At 49.1% G+C, this 13,019-nt stretch overlaps 1 protein-coding gene across 3 annotated transcripts in view; it reads left to right on the top strand.

Moving 5' to 3' along the window:
• The window catches only part of spas (spastin), an 86,175-nt gene that overhangs the window by 35,110 nt on the left and 38,046 nt on the right, over nt 1-13,019 (top strand). For all 3 annotated transcript variants that reach the window (XM_075674160.1, XM_075674157.1, XM_075674158.1), the window contains exon 2: nt 12,153-12,239. In XM_075674160.1, the coding sequence (XP_075530275.1) occupies nt 12,153-12,239 (87 nt within the window). The remainder of the gene's footprint in view (nt 1-12,152; nt 12,240-13,019) is intronic.

Below are 13,019 nucleotides of genomic sequence, written 5' to 3'. Positions count from 1 at the left end.
ATATTTCTTTCTCTCTCGCTTCCTAGTCACTACTGCGCATGCGCCACTAGTAGCACCGTGCCACAGGTGTTCGGCCGCTGCGCTGCGCCGCGCCTTTCTGACGCCGCCGTCGTTTGGTGTGACATCACACCGCGTTCCTCGTCGTTGCGCTCGTCTCCGCCAGCTGCGTCGCATGCCTGGTAACGTGTCGGAGGATTGAAAAAGAGAGCTCGCGTGCGCCGCAACCAGTTTTTCTGGCGGACGCACAATGTGCCTCTGTACTCTCTTGCTGGCGCTTTGTTTCGGTATTCATCGAACCTGCATCGTACCGCGGAGTTTGCCGAAGGAGGATGTCACTTCCTCGGATTAAAGGGAGGCTTTTTCGATGTTAATGGGTGATAGCGGGCATTTGCAAAGGAGCCGTTGCGATCAGAATCGCAAATGGTGCATAGTTAAGAATGGTGCATAAGCGAATGAGGTCGAACGTGGTACTATCAGCGTCAAATGAAACTTGGAACTGCGCAGCGCGTGGCCCATGCATAAGTGAAGATATAGTGCGCGCCGTCCAGTCATCGCCATTGACAGGCGCGCACATCCGGTTTCGCCGCACTGCGCGATCCCCCCTCTAGTGAGATAATTTCGTTTCTGTTCTGGTTCTTACGTTTGAAAGGGAGAAAGTGCAAAAACAAAAATGAACCTAAAATGTTGCAGTTTACGGCGAGTCTTGTCGCACAGATCGCCGAACCCACAAGTGCTGTCGGCGCGAACAGCGGTGCGCGTGGTCCAGTTTGCACCGTCATCGCAAGGTGGATTCGGCCGCGCGGCGCGGGCGATGACGGTGCAAACGGCACCACACGCATTGCTCGGTGCAAACGGCACCACACGCACTCCATTACAGCACTGCTCGAAAGGCGGCCTTTCGCAAAGTCGTGCGTATCTAGCATAGCGCCATAGCCACGTATGCCGTTTCTGCATGCAATGGGATTATGTACCCGCGGGGATGACTCGCATGGTTCTCTGTCGCTGAGCGCGAGCGCGAAATGCACAGACGCTGGTGTGCACTTAGATCCACAGAGCTGCACGCTCAAGAACGGGCCGGGTGATCGAAATTGAACCGCAGACTCGCCCTCGATAGGGCTTCCCTCAGCCTTTGTGCCGCTTTGGGACGTCAAAGCCCACGAATAAGTCAATCGATGTATAATGAATATAAGGGTCCTACTTCTGGCTGTCGGATTCCCATTTGCGGCTTGAGGCGCTTCGAGGATACACGTGAAGAGGCCACATCATGAGAGATAGAAAAAAGACGTTTCTAGACACGTTCACAATGGGTCGATTTGCTCTGAATTCGTTCGTTGGCGGGCGTAAACACGGCCATTTCTTGGAAAACGGGGCGTGTATTTTTTTTTTACCAACGCGTAAGGGGGAGGGGTGGAAAGAGGTGATGCGGCGGTCAGTGACTCTTCAGGTCGATTCGATGCAATCAGAACGCGCACCGACCGCGGAGCGTCGACTTTGGGGCGAAATATTCGGTGCCCCTTGCGAAGAAAACGCCATTCTTCTCTCGGAGGCCGTCTAGCGGTTGCTGTATAGCTCCGCGGGGTCCAACTCCGAATGCGAAAGAACGCGCCTTGCTCTAAACCCGAAATCTTCGTTTTTTTTTTTTTTTTTTGCTGTTCCAATCGCTCCTGCGCCCACTTCCATGCATCATCTTTCAGTGCGAATAAACTAAACCGAATGGTCAACTAGCGTTTGTTCACTTTTTCCCGTTTGCTTTCTGCCCGTTCGCATTTCTTTTGTGTGTGTGTGTGTGTGTGTGTGTGTGTGTGCGTGTGCGTAGGAAGCGCCACCTAGTGACCGCTGCCTTCAGCAGCTCTTCCTACGAGCGCCTGACCTTCGACACATACAAGAAAAAAAAAAAGAAAACGGATCACAGTGATGTATAAAGCCCTCTTCGTTGCCTGCTCTTCCCGCTCTGTATGACGTCCACTGCTCCTTCAATGAAGGCCCGTATATCTCTCGTCTGCTGTACTGCAGGCGAAACGGTGTGTAGCGCACACGCACATATATGTTCGTACGGACGTACTGCATACATACTTGCAGTTGCATGGCGTGGAGAAGGGAGGGGGGCTGCAGCCGAGCGCCTCGCCGAGAATCAGGGTCGACCGTTCGCTGTCAAGCCCACGCCCCTTGGCCGACCCACATTTTCGAGAGCTTGCCGGTAGGGGGGGGGGGAGGCGTTTGCCCACATCATCCATATGGGCTCAGCGCCCGTGTACTGTGTGCGTCCCCCCCTCCCCACTGTGCATTTCTTTATATATATATATATATATATACACACTCCGTGCATCTGCTGCGTCGTTTTATGTGCGTCTGTGTTAAGTGGCCGCTCTTGTCTCCCGCCGCGCTCGTCGTCGCAGCAGCAGCAGCAGCAGCATCGAGAGTGTCGCTTGTACACGAGTTGTGCCGATGCTCCCCTTCACTTTTTTTTCTTTGTGGTCGGTTGTTCAGGGTTTCACGGCCCATAAACAGCGCGCGCTCTTGTGCGCGCGGCGCACGTTTTAAAGCAACGAGAATTGAGATGCGTTAGAATGATTGCTGGAAGAGCGAAGATCAGAAAGAATACCGTGTTCGATGGACTGACTATAGGGCTATGAAGTCTATCCGGTACTAGGAATATTGAACTGAACCTGGACTATAGGAGTTATTGCAGCGTCATAAATTTCAACGCGGGAATACGTATAAATTTATGACGTCACACGCGCCTGGTGGTGCCACATATGGGGCGCGAAATTTAATAAGGTTACCTTTGGCCTTAAATGTCTTTTTTTTTTCGCGATTGACCAAATATTTTCCTACCGGATGAAAACGTAATTGGAAGAATATGTCATCGGTCTACACTGATTAGTGTTGACCTTGCACAATGTCCCTCGGTTGCACAGGCTCGACGTATCCGCTAACTTTAGCGCGGTAGAATACACGAAACTAAACCAACGCAAGTGCGAGGGGGAGATTCGCACGGTTGTGTGTGTCACGCATGCAGCCGATTCCGTATACAGTAAGTAGCCGCGTTTACATGAATGCGACAGTGTCGCATCGCATCGCATTTCTAGCGCATCACATTCATGTAAACAGCAGTAATGCGCTAGGAAGGCGCCTCGCATTAATGCGCCAGGCGAGGGTAGATTTACGGGCGCGAGTCGACTCTCGCGGAGCATGTAAACGCAGGATCGTCGCATTAGGAATGATGGCAAGGAATTAGCCATCAACATGGCGGCGGTCCCGGCTGCCCGCTTCGAATTGAATTTGGCGTTGCTTTTGTAAAATGCACTTTGTTCGCAGCAAATATTTGTGTAAACGGCTTTCGCTTAGTCTCAGGCCGCTTCGACGACGGAGTATTGTAGATACCCTTGTGGTGTTTTCGAGATCGCTTCTCGTTTCGAACGAGTCGATGCCTAACGAAAGAAACATTCGAGATGTCAGCGCTACCTATCGCTAGAGTCAGAAAATAGCCGCAACGACGGCATATGGCTTCTGAGATCCGAAAATCTCGCTGGCCTACTAAAGCTGCAAAACACGTGCGCGGCTTTGCGTCCGCTACACTATAGCGTATAGCGTACGCTATAAGTTGCGTACGCTAAACTAAAACTGTCTATTTCTCGGCACTCAACCACCAACGTGCACTCGACCTACTACCGGAAACCAGTTACACCGGAAGTCGGTTGCACTTCCCTTATACGACACCATGTGGCGCTACGTTCTCGCGAGAGTTAAGGCGCTACATGTAAACGGCGTCGCATCGCCTTTCCCAAATGCGCTTGGAAATGCGATGCGCCACTGTCACATTCATGTAAACGGGGCTAGTGAGAGGCGTAAAGGAGCGATGCCTCGACCTGCACCACTCGATTCCGTATACAGCCGAGCGACTTCCAGCCGACGCGAGAGTCCACACTTTAAATGCATAGAAACCGACCGAACTCCGCGGAGCCAAATAAAAATACCGCCTCCCATTCTAATAACGTGCAACATGCACAGACCTAACTTATCGGGACATCTGCGCACGTTGCACGCTATTGGAATGGGGGACGAAACGTTCTTTTTTTTTTTTGCTCGCCTATTTGAATCCAGCCGGTTTCTGGGCATTTAACGTGACCTCTCTCTTGTCCACTGGAGGTCGCTAGTAGCCAGAATCTGGTGTACGTGTGGGACGATGCGCGTTTTCGCGTTTCCTGGGTCAGGGTTGTTGTGACCCTCTTCTCTATATCGAGCGCATACGTCTAGCCTGCGGACGGGCTTTTTTCGAGCGATATGGCCCGACCGCACAAGCGGACTTTCACCTTCACCGCGTTTAGTCCTTCGCTCTCTTTTTTGGAGACATCTTTAAAACTAGAACATGTGCGTGTGGGGGGAGGGGGGGGGCGAAGCTTCGGCGCGGTTTGGAAGTGGACTCGCGACGCCCTTGTTCCCCGGACAGCGCCTATAGATGTGGTCAGGAGCGATCCTTCTTTGGGCCGCCATGTTAGCCTGGGAACTACTTCGAACACATATAGACCTTCAGCTTGTCTGTGAATGCATTAACTAGCGCAGGAGGTGGCGCTACCAACCACCAGCTGGCGCCACCAACCCGGGGCGCTCATGTTTACGTCTCCCGTAACCCGGTACTCCGCAAGGGCAGTAAAACACCCTATTGAGGTGTATTAGGCGGGCCTCATCGCATTTCCCCTTACGGAATGCGGGGTTACGTAAGTCTCAAGCTTCACAGCGCTGGTGTCGCCGTCTTATGACGCTCCAGAAGTTTAGAGCACACAGAATGGCATCCGAGATCGGGCGACGAGCTTCTCCGGATCTCGGAGGCTATGTACTTAGCATTTAAATTGCAACAATCCCAAGCGAATATGGTGGATCTCTTTAGTTGCGTTCGCGTGTCGCTTTCGATGCATAACACGGAAGTGAATAGGACGTGTACTTGTGCTGTGCACCTGTGATACACGCACTGTAGAAAGGCGGGTTAACAGAACGAATAATCGTTGCGGTAGCGGGCCCCATTTAACGGCCTATTCGGAATTCCGCGGTTCGTGTACGTCAGGCCGGTTGACACGCGCACTCATATGCGCCGGCGCTGCAGCTGTAGTGGTCGTCCATGCGGGGGTGTTGGCTGCATTGTGTATTCTGTGTTGGGTCATTTCATTTTATTTAATGTTGCAGGCCGCACACTTTCTACTATCTATAAAACCACGTGTATACCCTCTTACCGCACCGCTAACTTTCGCCTTGATCGCTAGTGGCAGAACTATATGGATGTCTGCAGCGACGTCACTTGCTCGCGACCACTGTTGTTTAGTTTCGTTTTCAACTTGCGCACGTCTGACTTGTCCGCGGTCACTCGCGTACTGCGATGATGATTCTCTCTCATTATTTCCAGGGGGAGGTGTTCGATCCCTCCACCTGGAAGCGTTTCGGGTAGCAAAATAGCGGAGTTCCCCAAGAACACAATAGATACAATTACCAACACTGCGACAGGCTAGCGTCCACTCCACTTCCTTATATATATATCTCCAGATTGGGTGTATTCCCTCTTCTTGCCAATCTGGCCACGGGCAAGCCGCTTTCTAACGGAGACCACCGTGAGTGGCCCGCTCGCTTTTTAGCGCTTCCTTCGTTTCCTTCCTTGTCCGAGCCCATTTTTCTTCTGTCTCGAGTGGCGCTGCATGCGTGGGCCGAATGCGGCGAACGTGCAGCGTCCGTGTCGGCCACGCCCACTTCGAGATGATGTTCTCCCCGAGCCTCGCGATTTTCTTCGCCGACAGGAGGCGCGGCGCCCGCTGCGCGCCATCATGGTCCAAGCCGGTTCTCGTGTAAAACGCTTAGCGCGTAGACTGGCGCTGCCGGAAGGGTGTAGGAAGGAAATGTGTGTGTGTATTTATATCGCACGCGCACGCACGCACGCGCACGCGGTCTTCATCCAGGCCTTACATCAAGGTTTGAAAACCCTGATGAAGACCGGTCCAGCGGAAACTTCGAACGACAGAAAGCTGAGCTACTTGGTAAGGATTCATTATGCAAAAAAGAAGTGAGGCGTGCAGACTGTGCAGACTGCAGCGGAAACTGTTGAAATTAAGTACTGGTTTGCGTGTGTGTGTGTGTGTGTGTCAGTATGTGTGTGTGTGTGTGTGTGTGTGTGTGTGTGTGTGTGTGTGTGTGTGTGTGTGTGTGTGTGTGTGTGTGTGTGTGTGTGTGTGTGTGTGTGTGTGTGTGTGTATATATATATATATATATATATATATATATATATATATATATATATATATATATATATATATATATATATATATATATATATATATATATATATATATATAATGTAGCTACCACTTGACCTAACGAAACCCGCTTTTACGAAGTTCCTGATTAACGAAGAAATTTTCATTCCCCGGCACGTACCCACAAGGTTCAATGTAGTCGTCAACCCGAATTAACGAAACTAGCTTGCATTATGCCCGGTTTGACGAAGCTTTCCCAGAAATAAATGAGTAATGAAAGGGTGTGCATGATTTCTAATTTTGACGCAGACTTGTTTTGCTTCAAGAGTGAGCTGTAATGCCATCGTGGTAAAACACCTATACGTAGGCACCCTGGTCACGGCCCTAGCTTTATTTTGACGAGGCTGCATGCCGTATCCATGCATGGAACAGCGGACTCAGCAGTCGCTATAGCCTTCTTACGGTACCAGACCAGATGGCGCTAGGTGCGGCAGTAGTTCCTTGCGGACTTTTTGCACGCGCAGGCATCGGTTAGCGGCAAATACAATGCCGCGGTACCTTTTGGATGTCGCTACGTTACAATTTTGGATTTCGGAGGACCGAAAAAATCCTTTACTCGATTTACTGAACTTCCCGATTTAACGAAATAATTCGAGCGTGGCTATCACTTCGTTAAATCGAGTCTCAACTGTGTGTGCTTATATATGTATATATGTATGTCTATGTGTATATATATGTATATCTGTATGTATATATGAATAAAGCCGCAAAAGTCGGCCCAGCACTTCATCTTGTCCCGGTAGGTTTTCAATGTCTCCCGCGACGGCTGTCGTCACACCGTTTTCCGAAAAAGACGAGTGCGAAAGTAGCGCGCACCGGCCCTAATTGCGATTCGCGGCGAAAAATGTATCTACACGTTGCAATAAACGATTGAAGTTGCACAGAACAATAGGAAGAGAGCGCGTGTACAGAGTGCTTAGCGAAGCACCCGAGTAACATCCAGCACGTCATTTAGAACCTGCTGGGAATCAAACAGGGGGCCCAGTCTCTACCTAGCGTAGTGTCACGTGTTGGGCTGACGTCTACTCCTCCGGGCGCTGACGCTTTGGCAGGCACGGGAGAAAGAGCGAAAGCGACGGGGGGGGGGGAGGGGGGGTGGCTTCCCGGAAAGTTTTTGGCTCTCGAAGGCTGGCTGCGACATGCAATGCGCCCTTCGAGTTCGTTTCCTTACTCTGTAACACTTAATCGTCACTGTTGACAAACAGTGAGTTTTGCTGCAGAATTTTGTGTCACGGTGTCTCGAAACTGGTTCTAAACTGATATTTATAGTAAGACCGTCAAATAAAACTTTATCACATCATCGCAAAAAATAAAGACAAGTATCTTGTAGATATGTGGACCCCTAGCTTAAAGTTCACTCATGCACTCCAAACTGCAGCAATTGGAAAAGTCAATAGTTGAAGTCTATTAACTCGCCAAGCAGCGTTGAGAATCGTTGTGCAACCATGTCGAAGAAAACACCACGTGCAAAAAAAAAATCCAATGCAAACATATGCAAGTCTCTTATAAAACCCGCATTTTGCCATACGTCGCATGGGACATGCCCCTATGCGATATATCAGAAACTCATGCGGGTTTGAAGTTGGATCCCCATGCTCTGTTCTGGCTGGCGTTGACGTGTCGCCACATGTAGCTAGTTATACATCTAGTTAACGAGTTACAGCGCAGCCGACAATAATTTCCCTACTTCATTTTCTGTAAAATAACAACCAACTACTGCTACTACGTGTGTATCTATATGTTACCGGACTCGCTAAAAACAGTGCTCTCTAAACTGCATAGCTGTTCTAGCAGGCTTTTGTCTTTGTTTCCACTTTGAGTTAGACTCGCAGCGCGTCGAATGGTTGAGGCATGCCAGTTATCCCGCAGTTAAATATTTGAATAAACTATGAAGGGTGCCGCCGGTTTTGTTCCCTGCGCTTGCGATCAGCGTCTAATGACTTTAACGAGCGTGATTTCTCATGAGGGCGGGGGATGCTTCACCACGGGGACGCGAGGTACGTGTCTGCGGGCTCGCCCGCTGGCGCCTTGCCATAATTCAAGGATACTGTCCCTTTCTTGGCCGAGGAAACCTTGACCCGATGAAGTCCGAGTGGGAGCGGGCTACTGTTTGTTTTGCCGCGGCGTGTTTGTGTAAGGAAAGCGAGGAGTGGCGCGTTGAGGCACTGCGGTCACATGTTTAGTAAATCAGCTTGAGAAAGATGGCATCCAGCTTTGATTAATGAAGCCTGGAAAGAACTTCGACAAGCGGAGTTGCTTGGCGGACCGCATAACAGACAGACCACCGCAGGGAACGACAGCGTACTCGGCCTTAGGAACGGTTTGAGCTTTAATTCATGGATTTGTTTCCGTATTTATTCGTCTTAACGAGTACTTGAGCTTACAGGGGAAAAAAGTGCTTGTAATCGATTCAGAAAATGTGCTCGTCGCGTTGTGTTAAATTCAGAGCCGTCGTTTCAAGAATCGCTTCTCTAAATTTATTTGTTATTGTTTGTGCTTTTTTGGTCTTGTTTTTGTGATAATTTCTGTATGCAGTCGGTGTCTGTTTTCATATATGATGCAGTGTAGTCGGCTAAATTGTCCAGCAAGTGGCATCGCTGCGAAAGCTTCATTTGCTGTTTCATTTCCGTTTGCTCCTATCTGAAGGGTATCCCGTACTTTTTACCTCCTCTCCTCAGATTGTAACTCATCAACCGGAATAAACTTCTCTTTCATTGGCTAAGTAGGCTCGTACATACCCTGCCCGATGCGATTCCTGACGTTCAGAACCGCGTTGCCGTGAGTGTATATATAGTCTATGTCTGATCTATGTCTGAGGTGCATCCTTGGCGCTGTTGTATCGCCCTTTCCCTCCTGCTACATTTTTGCGAGAAAAAATACTATAATTTCTGCCGTTACCTCTATGGTTACGTGCCAGCTTTGTGCGGGCTCGCCAAGGCGCCCATTGCATGTAGAGCTGCACTATTAGCACGCGCAGTGCTGGCAGGTACATAAAAAATGGCGTGTCGATCGCCTCCTTTCCTGTCCATTTGGCGGTTTGGATCTGCGGTTGACGATTTGGTCATAAATGCTGGACCGGCAGTGATGTATGCGTCTGCGCTGCGATGTTGCCGTATAATTACGGACCCAGACAGCCACAATTCCGGCAGGTAACGGCGGTGTGTTGCAAAAGCGCAGTCACTTTCAACCGGCCCGAAACATCTGCCACCCCCTGTCGGCAGCGCAAGGGATCGTCGCACTGTCATGTGTGGAAAGAGTTCAGGGCACCGCTGCTTCAGCCTGCCCGTTCATCTCGACTCTGAGATCAGGGCACGCCACAGGCCGAACAACTCTTTGCCTGTATTGGCAGCGTTTATATATATATATATATATATATATATATATATATATATATATAGTGTGTGTGTGTGTGTGTGTGTGTGTTTTACGAATCGAAAGATACCGGGAATCCTCAGGTATTTTGAAAAGGTTGGAAATGCTCAGGGAAATCTCTGGGAATTTTTGCTTTCATCAGGGAAAATTAACTGTCATTTTATTGAAAGCGAACGCAAGTCGCCCTGCTGCTGGCTAGAGTAAAATAGGAATCGCAAAGAATTATCTTTGACGCCGTGTCATCGGCTGGAGGAGTTCCCAGTGTACAGTCAACGACCGATTTGCCGGACGCCCCCGATTTTTGGAATATGCCCGATAATGCGGTCGGCTTCGCGGCACCACCACGTGCCTCATAGAGTCGATGTATAAGAACGTCTGTAATTTCAGACGCAAGAACCCTTCGCTGTCCGATATTCCGGACTTTTTGCCGCGACCGCAGGTCCGAAACAGCATTAATCAAAGCCAACACCGCCGTTTTATCTCGCCGCCTCGAACCAGTGCTCTCGCACGCAGATCCTAGCAGCCGTAGCCACCACCGCGGCAACGCGACGCCTAGCTGCTTCGACGTTCGCTGTTAAGTCGCGGGATCGAATCCCGGCCACGGCGTCCGCATTTCGATGGGGGCGAAATGCGAAAACATCAGTGTACTTAGATTTAGGTGCATGTTAAAGAACCCCAGAAACCCCCACGTAAAACCCCATAATTTTTTTTCGCTATTAAGGTTCTTGCCGTTCGGTACCGTGTTTTTCAATGAAAGAATTCGCCGCTGTCAGTAATGGCACCTACTCCGCCTATGTTATCCTCGCGATTGGCTTCGAAGCTTAGAAAGCAGGGCGCGTTGCATAATACCGCTTCCCGAAAGACTGCTTCGCCTCATCACAGCGTTGTTACGCGGTGAAGCGTACGCGAAGTATTGCGGTGAAGCTTCACAAGCGTGGGAAGGGGCAGTTGTCCTGGAAACAGTACGCATTCCATAATTATACACGCGTGCACCCGCCGTCTCCTGTCACAGTATGAGCACCGACACTCCTAATAAGTGTACTGGCAGGCCTTTAGAGCTTTTTCGGACGTGCCTGTGATGATTTGAGCCCTTAAGGGCAGTAAAAGACATGCTTTCACTTTTTCGGACTGCCCGATTTGATTTTTCAGACGTTTTCGCGGCCCGTACGGAGTCTGAAAAATCGAAGGTTTACTATACAACTGACCAAGAGAATGCTTCAAGTGGTCCGTGGGGCGAACGCGCGCCGTAACGAGGACAGTATAATCGTATAATCTCGTCCATACTGAGCACGTGCTGGTGGGCGAGTTGGTTATGCACGATTACAAAGAAGGCGCCAAATAACACAGACGAAGGAAGTAAACTCGTCCATACACCACGTACACTGACATCGTATGTCATACAGCACTCTCTGCTGTAGCTGTATGTAGGTCTGTAGGTGCTCGAACATGTAGGCGAGCGTGTGCTATACTGGGATAATAGTTGCTGCTGTAACACGCGCGCTCTTCCTGGCGCAATTATGACTCCACGGGCGGGCGAGGTCGGCGTCATTTGCATAGCTGCGGCCGCTGCACGTTGGTGTGCATACATTTGCGCGGGAGGCTCCGTCTGTTCTGCTCGCCGCCGCAGACGCGCCCTCTCGTGTCGACTCCTGTCACCACCGTTTTGCTGCAGGGCTCGCGACGGCGCCCTTTTGCGAAACGCGTATACTTTTAGCGGCCCGATAAAGCTTCTGAAAACTAGAGTGGCTCATACGAAAAATTGCAAATTTACGTTTTTAAGAAAAAAAATGACAATGGAATAATCCTGATGTGCAAGGGAAGCATGCTAAATTCACTGCGGACACATTCGTGTGTCAGGATAGCACAGCGATATGTCCAAAATGGGAAGTAATAAATGGTGCTGCACTCGTGCTTGAATAGCTTGGCCAGATTTTATGAACAGGACTTGTACTTCCATTGTGCTCTGTGGGTGTCGAAACATCCTGTGGTAAAACATGCCTTGGTTCGTTTCCACTCTGCCATCCGTGATGTTATTCATGGCACTTCGCTGTATGGATGGAGTGCTTGAATTCCTGCAGTGCTCAGTGCTTAGATTAACTGTGCTACACTGTGAATTTCGCTACACTACAACTGGCCCAAGTTCCTAGCTTATTGACATTCAGTGCAGTTCACTGAGCTTGTAGTTTCAGTTGTCCTGATATAATTTTCAACTACTTTGAGATGCAACTTATGCAACCTGCATTGTTTCATGACTGTGAGTAGATTTGATATGTAAATAGGGCAGTGGCCATTGCACTTTCTAATGCAACCTGAACTTTGCCAACTGTCATGTCTTTTCAATAAACGGTGGAACTTAAGGAACAAGTGTAGTGGCTGATGATCGATTGAACTGAATCTATCAATCTGTCAAACATGTATATGGATATATGAACGGCATTTACACAAGTTAAAAGATGAAACTGAAGTCTTCCTTCCTGCTTGCAGATCTCAAAGAACTGGCCATCGACCTCTACCGCAAGGGTATTGAGGAACTGCAGAAAGGAATAGCCATTGACTTCTCCCAAGGAAAAGGTCTGGTTCCTTATCACTTCCTCTTTTGTCTTTATATCGATTTTTAGTCTTTTGAAAAATAAAACCTTTGGCTCTGCTTCAGATGTTGTAGTTACTGCAGATCCGCTTGACTAGCTAGCCTGAACTGTACTGTCATAAGAGCAAGCTTTAGCTCGGGACCAACTCCAATTTCCCTATTCAAGTACTACATCTAAAATGCAGAAAAGCTCGCAGTTTGCAACTGTTCTAACAATTTGTCTGAAATGTGTTGCTTTTAAAGCTTCTCTGGCAACTGTTGGAAGTGGAATTTTCATTTAGAACTTTACTTTCTTTAGCAAAATTTATGAGAATTCGCAATTATAAAGAAAGAATAGAAGGGGGAGTTAATCACATGGCAAAATGATCAAGCGAGTGATAAGGGGTCAGGTGCGCATTTGTATCTCCTATAGTCTGGCCATGGCTGTGCACTGCAGCCTGTGCTACCGAATGCACATGCAGCCCATGTGCCTTATCTTGAAGGTACTCTGTGGCAGGTGAAAAACACTAGGCAAGCTGAGATGCTGGTCATACATGCACTATCTTTCCAAGTGCCTAGTCTTGTAAATTCTATAATTTCAAGTTTTGGAGACGCGTTGGAAGCAGAAGGCAGCATGAAGTGCTCGATTTCAAGACCGGCACCCTTCATCAACTCAATGTAGTGACACTGAGTGTTTGCAGTCATCAGTGTGATAGCCAAGTGTGCCTGTGTGTCCGTGATACCATGCTTGTTTAATGTTAGTTTAACAATCGAAGGTTTACTGC

This window comes from Dermacentor variabilis, chromosome 11, assembly GCF_050947875.1.
Source record: "Dermacentor variabilis isolate Ectoservices chromosome 11, ASM5094787v1, whole genome shotgun sequence".
NCBI classification, from domain to species: domain Eukaryota; kingdom Metazoa; phylum Arthropoda; class Arachnida; order Ixodida; family Ixodidae; genus Dermacentor; species Dermacentor variabilis.
Note: the sequence above shows the minus strand (reverse complement) of the source record. Positions and strands in the feature narration are given on the sequence as shown.